Raw genomic sequence first — 9,207 nt, 5'->3', positions numbered from 1 at the left:
GATGAGCGACATGACAATACATGCGGAACAGACAGGCCGGCCAATCCAGCCTTCGTTGACGCGTGAACGTGCAAGGACCTCTCTCTGTCGGCCCAAGATGAGGAGACGAAAAAGAAAACATCGCCATTAAGCAAGGCTCATCAACAAATGAGTCGTCCAGGTTGTCCCCCCCCAGGCTAGACTACAACGAGAGCGCCATGCAGAGGACCAAGGACGGTCCATAGTCCCACGATTGCAAATGCTTTGCGGGCGCTTCATTGGCCCGTCACCCACCAGATCTAAGTCGTCTTGTTGGTCATTATGTCTATCGATCTCTTCTTCGCATCTGCGCATGGGGAGGGGTGTGGTCCCCCCCCCCCTCTCTTCCCGATCCTCCGATGGTCGCCGGGGGTGGTGAGGACCAGGGGATTGGGCTGTTCGTTCATCGACTGGGCCTGGAGAGGGCCCTGCCTGAACAATCTCCACACGCACTTTGAGGGGGGGTGCACCAAGTGGGTGAAGCTGGCGCGGGCACGTCAAAAAGACTTGTGAGGCATGGATTTGAATCTCACTCGCCTCAAGTTCGACGCAAGGCAACGTGGAGACACGAGCGTCGGCCGGGTGTGACACGGGGCAGGGAGGGATGAAGGTTGGAGGAGGGCAGCGGAGGACAGCAGAAGCCCATCATCCATGGCTTAACGCCGCCCCGTCTGACTTTCTAATTGATGCAATACATGGCTCCCATTTCTTTTGGGCCAGGAGATGGGTGGAGGGAAACGACGCATGGATGGGTTGGCGTCGCGATTTTTATGCCGTGACACCATACCCAAACCTCCCTCTTGTGTGACCCTACCTGGCCTGTCCCAAGGTACCTTGCCTCAAGGTGCCTTGCTTTACATTGTCTGTGTCGCCGACGGCGGGCTGGGCTCCCATCTCCCCATCATCACTGGTTTGACGCCCGTCCCTTTTCCACCATCCTGTCGTCAAGATAGCATATCAGCAAGGATACGCCGCTCGGACAGTTGTTGCGCCTCGCCGTTGAACAGGCATGTCTCTGACTGGTACGCTGCACTACACTGCACTACGCACATTCACCCGACAGCCGCTTCTCTTCTGCGCCCCCCAAGTATACAGCCTGACCCTGGGCGCAAGTCGGAGCCTGACTTGACCTGAACACCAGCACAGAGGAGACAACGTGAGACCGAGGAAACGAGGAAAGCAAGGAGGTCAAACGCGTTTGCTCGCCTGCTTCCTACTCTGCGCCACAGATCTGCCTGACCGGCCTGGTGCAGACGCTGATAAGGCAACGTCCTTCGTCCACCGCCTCGATCCCTTGGTGGTGCTGGTGGTGCTGCTGTTGCTGCTGTCAGATATTGGTCGTGCCCAGACATCAAGCTACTGTGTAACGTCAAGGGCGCGCATCAGTTCCCCTTTCAAGACGCCGACCACCAGCTTTCGCGTTCACTGGCAATTCGCTCTCTCAACTCTCACACGGTTTCATCTTGATCGCCAGTCTCTCTCACCCTGACGCTCTCACACACACATCGGTCTTTTCGGGTCCCTACAGATCAGGCCGGGCCCTCCTCGCGCTTCCAAAATGAGCCTCACCGTCACGCCTCAGCCGCAGGCCAACTTTGGAGATCACAGGTTTTCAGGCTTCACGGTGCCGTACAATGCCCACCTTGCACAACAGCAGTCTTGGGGCATGCCACCCCCGCCGCCGTCGCAGATGAGTCGCGGCCAGCCGCATGGCCACCCGCATTTCGACGCGCCAGCGCCAGCTCACACGGCGCCCGTCATGACAGAGTACGACCCGTATGCGCAGCAGCGATCACCGCAGTATCAGGAGCATGAGCAGTACCATCTTCACCCGGATCATTTTTACGGCAGCCCCCACACGTCAACGCAGCAGCAGCAGCAGCAGCAGCAGGAGCCCTGGGTTGGGTCGGGCCCAGATGGCTCCTACGCCCCGGTCCTGCTGCCCGCCGCCCTCGAGACGCCGCCCGGTGCCCAGTTCTTGACGCCTACGGAACCCCGGCTTTGGTGAGATCTCGAACCGGCGGCGCCACCAGCGCCCACCGACGGCTGTTCGTCGTATGAGACACTGCAACTTCGCCGCCGCGCCGCCGCCGCCGCCGCCTCAGCAGCAGCAGCAGCAGCAACAGCAGCAGCAAGCCGTATTTGACTCAGCTGTCATGTCGATCGACCCCAGCGCCCTCAGTGACCTTGACCCAAATCGAATCCGCCAGGTGCTTGTTGGTATACACGGACACGTCGATACCTTCCTCAGAGGGATCGAGGAGGAGGCGAACAAGAAGAGGAAAGCGTCCAGCGAGCCGTTGGACGAGACGCAGGACCTGGCCCAGCATGCTTCGGTAGACGCGAGGCAGCAGCCGGAAGCTGACGTCGAAGACCCGTTCGACTCTGATGACAGGCATTTGAGTGCCCTTGAGGACCGTCTGTCGGACAGGCCTAGAGCCATGCTCAACGCTAAGCTCATGGCGAAACTGAAGGAAAACGCCAGGACGAGGGGCAATTCCAACGTTATGAGGAAGCCCAAGAACAAGAACAAGGCCGCTCAGGCTAGATCTCAAGACGACCCTAGGGATAGTGACAAGAGTAAGGAAGGCAAGGGGCAAGTCGCGGATGTGGGTGACAATGCGGACGAGCCCAGAGGAGATTCAGAGCCCGAATCGGAGGAGGAATCCGAGGTGATCGAGACACCCACAAAAGTCTTCGACTCGATCTCCATTGTCGAAGGCGATGTGCCATCCCACGGCTGGACCACGGATTACTATGGGCTGACGGACGCGCGAAAACGATACGGCACGGGCATCGGATGGGAAACGCAGGAGACCGAGGCTGAGACCCCGGTACAGCATCCCCTGCAGCACACGGCCATGTTCGTCTGCAAGAAATGCTGCCTGCGGTGGAAGGGTGTGTCACTTGAGAACAGGAAGTTGTTCAGAGAGGACAATACCGAAGAGCGAAAACTGCATCGCGTGGTGAGAGCCGCCCCCCTTTCCGCGGGTGCCAGTCTCGCCTTGAAAGCCCCCCTTGACTGACTTTGACAGCCCCAAGCTGCCAAAAAAGGAGATCCGGGACATACGCGCCCCGGCTGCAGAGAGGTATGCTTGGTTCCCTCATTCCGCCCACCCCCTCCCCCTGTCCTTCGCAATGTTGGATTGACCTGTTTATGCCAGGTGCACTGGTACCTCGACCATGACAGCGGCAAGAAACCCTGCGTCAGAGGCTTATGCGAGGTGTGCATTCCACGGAATGCTCACAGCGACATGAAGTTTGAAGATGGCAACGACGGGTGGTGCTGTCCGCCTGGACTGGCCAAGGGGGTTCATCAAACAAGCGTACAAGTGCATCATGGACAACTGCCCGTTCATCACGAGCAGTCTTCCAGAAATGAGGGTCAGCTCGTAGTCCTGTTGCGCATTGCCGTGCTGGCGTGACTGACTCTTCCTAGCAACACCTGCTGTCCGCCCAGAAGTGGCCTCACAAGGCTCTCGTGTTGAGTCTCATCGACCGTGTCAAAAAGGGCCGTTTCCTCAGCGACCTGGACCTCGAGATCAGCGCGCGCCTCATGTTCATCTTCAACGACCGCGACGCCGCGGGGAAACCCATCGTGTCCAAGTCCGACTGCACCAAACTCGATCCGAGCCAGATCTGCAACCCCGCCAACAAGGCCGAGCATGCCCAGTGGCTGGATTACATGGACCCGCCTCAGGGCAGGGTGTTCCACGAGAGCTTCGCGTGGGACGCGTCCAAGAACTGCTGGTACCAGGGCCACTGGACCATCGGCCGGGACGAGAATTGCGAGCCCGCCGTTCTGCCGCTCCACTGGCAGCTGCTCGATGCGAGGTGGGATCCCCGCTGGGGGCAATATTTCCTGTGGCCGCTCAAACCACCGCCGAAGAAGAAACGCAGGCACTGACGTGCTCATTCGTTCTCCTCTATTTGGCTCCCTCCTTAGCCACATCTTTGACCTGGAAGAAGGCCTCATCTTTGACCTGGAAGAAGAGATTGGGGGCACGAGAGACGTCAAGCCTTTTGTTTTTTCCAGAGGTGGGGGGGCGACAGGTGATGGCATATGCATAAGACTTCGGCAAGCGTTTGACCTTCACGTCAGGTTGACATTTTTTCCGGCCCATGATGATGACTTTACGTGATGGAATAATTTGGGAAGAGAAGAGACTGGGACACTCACCTCTCTCGGGGATTCGTCATCATGCCCGTGCGAACTTCCCCTTTGTTCTTTGCATCAGATTTGTGTGTTTCTTGCTCGGCGGGATGATCGGCACTAGGACTTGGTTTTCGCAGCATGATACCTGATACCGTTTGGCGTGGTCGCCCTCTTGATAACTGCAGTGGAACCGGGAAGAATGGGGTCAAAAAACGAAATGTTAGAGACGATGAATAGAATGACATGTCTCGCCCATCTGGCGCTCCCAAGGCCAAGGTTACTGCGTCTCCAAGGGCGCGCCTTGCGTGTCAAACATTCCGCACGGAGTGGCTCTCGGGTACTCGCCATGGTGTATCCTGTCGATTTATCTTTGCTGACGGTTGCCAGCAGGCACTCTGATGGACTGTACGCAGCCACTGTGACACCTGGGCGGTGTTGGCGTGGTTTGCAATACAAACGGCCAGACTAGCAAGATTCGCGGCAGGCAGGACAAACATGTCAGCAAACCAGTCGGGGGAGGGGGGAGCGTGAAATTTCTCTGGCTGGAGGGTGCTCACTCGCATGCTGCAGGCTCTCGTCTATCGATCAAGGCGTTTCGGTTTCTTCTGCTCGATACATGTCTGCCAAGGAGTGGCTTAAGCCCATGGTCACACAATATACACAGGTTCTAGAAGAGGGCGCTCCTATTTCCAACGACATGGCTGAGTAGGACGGCATGCAGCAGGCCGAACGCTGAAAGATGATGGAAACCCCCCTTGTCTTGCCGCTGATTCGCCCCCGAGGCCAAAGATGATAACAGGCTTGCCCGATTTGTAGCATCCGCGGCCAATCTTCAGGGAGGCAGGCGTCTTACTGGGAGGGCATGGCTTGTGTTGCGATGTGTGACAAATCCGAGACGGAACGTCCAAAGATAACGTCCGCAATCAAGGAGCATCAGTTTGCTTCCAAGTCGGTGGCCTGCCTCGTGTATGACAGACAGTTCCGAGTCTGCGGCAAACGGAGAAGATGACAGGGGGCGTGATGAGCTGGCAGGGGGCTTCATATAGACATGCTTGAGTGGCGTTTGGGGTCCTTGGTCGAGATTCGACTGGTTTTGCGTCAGCATGGAGACTTGCAGGACATGTCGATTCGGCGGAAACGCTCAGAAGCGGAGGGGGATCTGAATTAGTTGGGAACACAAAAGAATATCGACGGTCACAGCGTACGCGTCTCCCAAGCCATGTGTACATCAGGGTCACGGGATGACGGCTATGATAATGAACGACAGGATTGAAGCATCCATCTCATCTTCATCGAAACCTGCCAGGGTCAATGGTCGCATTCAAGCACGTGAAAGCGAAGGAGTTGTAGTGAAGGTTGTGTCTTCAGACGAAGGAGCGATGCGTCCAACCCCATGCAGTCGTGATAGCAAACGTGAATCCGAGGCCAACCATTGCAAAGGGTCACATAGACAGCTTCATGGCCTAGCTGTCGAAGATCGTCTTATCGAAGCTACGAAAAGAAATCGTCAACACGGGAAGGTCATGTATTGGTCAGGGTCGGGAGGCACATCGAAGGGTTGACCTCCCATTGCCAACGCCAACCCGCAATACATGGTGAATTAAACACTCTTTTATGTTTGCCCGCGGGACCGTCGTGCCGCGCGCTATTTGTTCCACGCTGCTAAGACGGTGTTTCGAGTAGTATCAGCAATGACGCATCTGCCTATGTACCCAGCCACGTCACTGACTTCGTTTGTGCGGGCCAGATGAGGCTCGTCTTGAGTAATGGATGAAGTATCACAGCCAAGAAGAAACGGCGGGACTGGCCATGGGATTACCTCACAGCATTCCATTTGTATAAGAAAGTGTCAACAGCGCGATAGAGACATGGAAGGGTGGGCATGACCTCGACGCGCATCACCAGTGTGTTGTTTTCATGTCAAACTACAGCATACCCTAGCCTGGTGTCGTCTTACAGAAAGCCAGGTCTAAGGACCATACTTAGGTAGACGCAGGAAAAACTTTCACTTGTCTACTGTCATGGCGTTGGGGCCATACTAGGAATAGAGAGCCACAGACGATGCCCCCCGCGTTGACCAATGGCGACTTCGACGTCTAAAAAAAGCCCTCACGTAGTACATAATCATCTCGAGGTCAACTTCCTCTGAAAAGATCATCTGTTAGTGACGAAAAGGCAATCTCCAATATTAATACGAACAACCGAAACGACGGACTGAGCCACGTATCGGAAAGCGCAGATCGGACATCTCGTATTTCACCGAAGCAAAGCCCGAGGCGACAAGGCACACCAGATCAATCAACCGGGTATGACAACCACATACGTTCGAAGGCGTTGTGCGCATGATAACAAGTCTTTTCAAGAGGCGCAATGAGGAAGACACGCCGTCCATGGCTATGACCATTGCATGATGACTATCTTCGAGTCATAGCTCGACTTGCAAGCAGCGTCCACGCGTCTGAGGAGCTGATCTCGAAGGTCTACCCTCTTGAGACAAACTGGTCCTGTCAGGTTCCACCTCAGAGCTTCTGGGAGACCAGAAGTACGAATGATTTTGGTCGATCCTGGGTTGCTCCGCGGTTCCAGGGTGAAGAAATGACTCTCACGGGGTGTCGCGGCCAGCTGATCATCTCCGAGAGCCAAGTAGCTCGTCCACGCTTTCCGACGGACGTGTCCAATAGTCAGTGGGCATCCAGCCATGGAATCATTGTGATGGGTCACATAAGTGCATGTTGGCCTCCTCCTACTATGGAGGCGAATGGCGGAGAGGAGCTTGCGCTCCCATGCTCGGTACGTCCTTTCAAGACAGTCTGGTGATGCGAACGAATCGGCTACCAAGTGCCGATTGGGTGCCCGCTCATGCTGATCATCACTGACTTGCCGTCATAAAAGGGGACGGCAGGGCTGGGATTCATGGGTGCTCTTGAGAGAAATCTTCGACCATGCCCACTTGGTGTGCTGTCCCGACACGCTGGGGTCCGTGAGCCTCAACAGCTTGATCCCGTGCAAACGCGGCGCCCTGTCCGGGCGACGCGGTGCAGCTCTTGACAGCGAGGCTTTGGGGTGTCATGCGCTCGTCAACTCATCAGTGCCACCGTGGCCTCCTTTGGAGACGGTCGGAGGATCTGAAGCACAATAGGCAAGCGGCAAGGCAGATCTTGAATCCAAAAAGGGGGCACAAAGGGGATGGACGTCGGGATGTGAACCCAAGGCCAGGGGACGGGGCACTAAACAAGGGGGGCTGTAGCCGATCGTCTGTCGAGGAAACCACGCCCTGGGCGATGTTGGTGCTGTTCTTGGAACAGCAATGCCGAATCGAGAAGGCTGAGACGTTGGCCGATTTCGGATGACGCTAGTCGTCACTGACTTGTGCAATGCCAGCCAAGATGACAGAAGCAGCGCTCAACTAAACACAGAGACTGGCGTCTCAGATTGATGCAACAGAGGGAAGCCAAGGCTTCTTGGCTTGCTTCGATGGTTGGACGCGCGAAGCAGGAAAGACGCGGCTCGGAATCAAAGATGCGATCGTGACCTAATCCCTTGACTGACTGCTTTGACAGACCCTTTGACAGATGTAAGAGCGATGGGTGGCCGCTGTTCTGGTGCCATCATCTGTGCGGAGTCGCAACAATGCCCGAGTTGGTGCTAGGAAGGGCTGTGCTAGGCGTGCAAGGAGATGGGTCGTCGAGCGGGCTGCAAGGCACGATGGGTTCTGTAGTGGTTAGATCCGGCAACGCGTGACGCTAAGGAATCCGTCCGATGGTATCGAAATGAGGAGTCGTGGACCTTTAGTTAAGACTTAGCGGCAACCGCTGCAATTTCGCCCGAGATGGACGGGAGTGGAACACGACCAGCACAACATGACCAGGCGGTCACCAGTGACGGCCTGTCAATGAACAGTGGCTCTGTCATAATTTGCTCGGAGGTTTGTTCTGTGCTGCTTACTGCTTGCGTTGTGGGGTGGAGCCTGAATGCCGTCGGGATCGGACGCCGGGACTCGGGAGATCGCTACCATGTGGGCTAGACATGCGTCCTGCCGCTTGAGCTTTCGCCGCCGGTGCCTCGGACCACGGGGCGGAGCATACTTTTTGGGGCCCTGTGTTAGGGCTCGCGCCAAGTGCCGCCGCCACTGAGGCGGTCCACGGATGCTGGCTTCGTGGGATGACTCGTGGGTCCGATAGATCCCAAGAACAGGCGCGTCTGTTCCGCGTGCCATGTGCCAGGAGATTGAGCCGAAAGCTCGGGGCAGCGGAATTCGACCGAGAAGAGGGTTGTGACGTGGTCAGCTGAGAAAGAGCAGACAGCGAAAGAAGATTGAGAGCAAGACGAACAGACGTGGCGCCTTTGTCGCAAGCACCTGGATGGGGAAGAGGGTAAGGTTAGTATGTAGGGGTGAAAGGGTGATTGCCGTCAGGGGTTGAGGCTAAAAGGCAAGAAGGTGAGCAACCCTGTTCATGGACTGCCATGTCAACCAATTCTGTCAGCTCTTGCTGCTTTGTATGGGGCATGCTGTTCGTTGCAAGTAGTAGAGGAAAAGGGGGTAGGGTCAGAGACTAGGCCCGTTCTGCGCCATCTCATCAAACTCTCGGTCTTTGGCAGACCCTCGGACCTCACCAGCGCAATCGTGGTCCCAACCGCCAGCACGGAGACCCCAGTCAAACCAGTGCAAGGCCAATCGGCCGACGGCCTTCGCGAGCGCTTTGTCCGAGAAGGGGTCATGAAGTTGAAACGCAAGGGCTCTTTTCCATCGCTGGGCGGGCCACACGCTGGGCTGGCTGCCTTGGGGCGCGACAGAGGGCGAGATTGATTGCACCACGGGGGAGGCTGTGAAGCGATTGCGGACGAAAAAAAAGGGAACAAAGTGGGATGAGAAAATGGGGGTTGCTCGAACAATAGGCGGCGGGCAATGCACGCAAATACGAGAAGACGAAACAGAAGCTTAGAATTGCCCTTCCAGGGCGTTTTGTGCTGGTGATGGTTGTTGAGGCCCCTCACCGAGGAGCCAGAAGCAGAAATGGAGGCGGAGAGCCATA

General features: G+C 56.5%; 1 protein-coding gene across 1 annotated transcript; it reads left to right on the top strand.

Annotated features, from left to right (window-relative positions):
• Positions 1 to 1,576: 1,576 nt before the first annotated feature.
• On the top strand, positions 1,577 to 3,925 carry VDBG_01882 (predicted protein; the record flags this gene model as incomplete). Its single annotated transcript, XM_003007648.1, has 5 exons — positions 1,577 to 1,992; positions 2,081 to 2,984; positions 3,054 to 3,107; positions 3,183 to 3,242; positions 3,458 to 3,925. 5 exons carry the CDS (start codon positions 1,577 to 1,579, stop codon positions 3,923 to 3,925), a joined length of 1,902 nt encoding a protein of 633 aa, XP_003007694.1.
• Positions 3,926 to 9,207: the final 5,282 nt, after the last annotated feature.

The sequence above is a fragment of the Verticillium alfalfae genome, genomic scaffold (assembly GCF_000150825.1).
Source record: "Verticillium alfalfae VaMs.102 supercont1.2 genomic scaffold, whole genome shotgun sequence".
NCBI lineage: Eukaryota > Fungi > Ascomycota > Sordariomycetes > Glomerellales > Plectosphaerellaceae > Verticillium > Verticillium alfalfae.
Note: the sequence above shows the minus strand (reverse complement) of the source record. Positions and strands in the feature narration are given on the sequence as shown.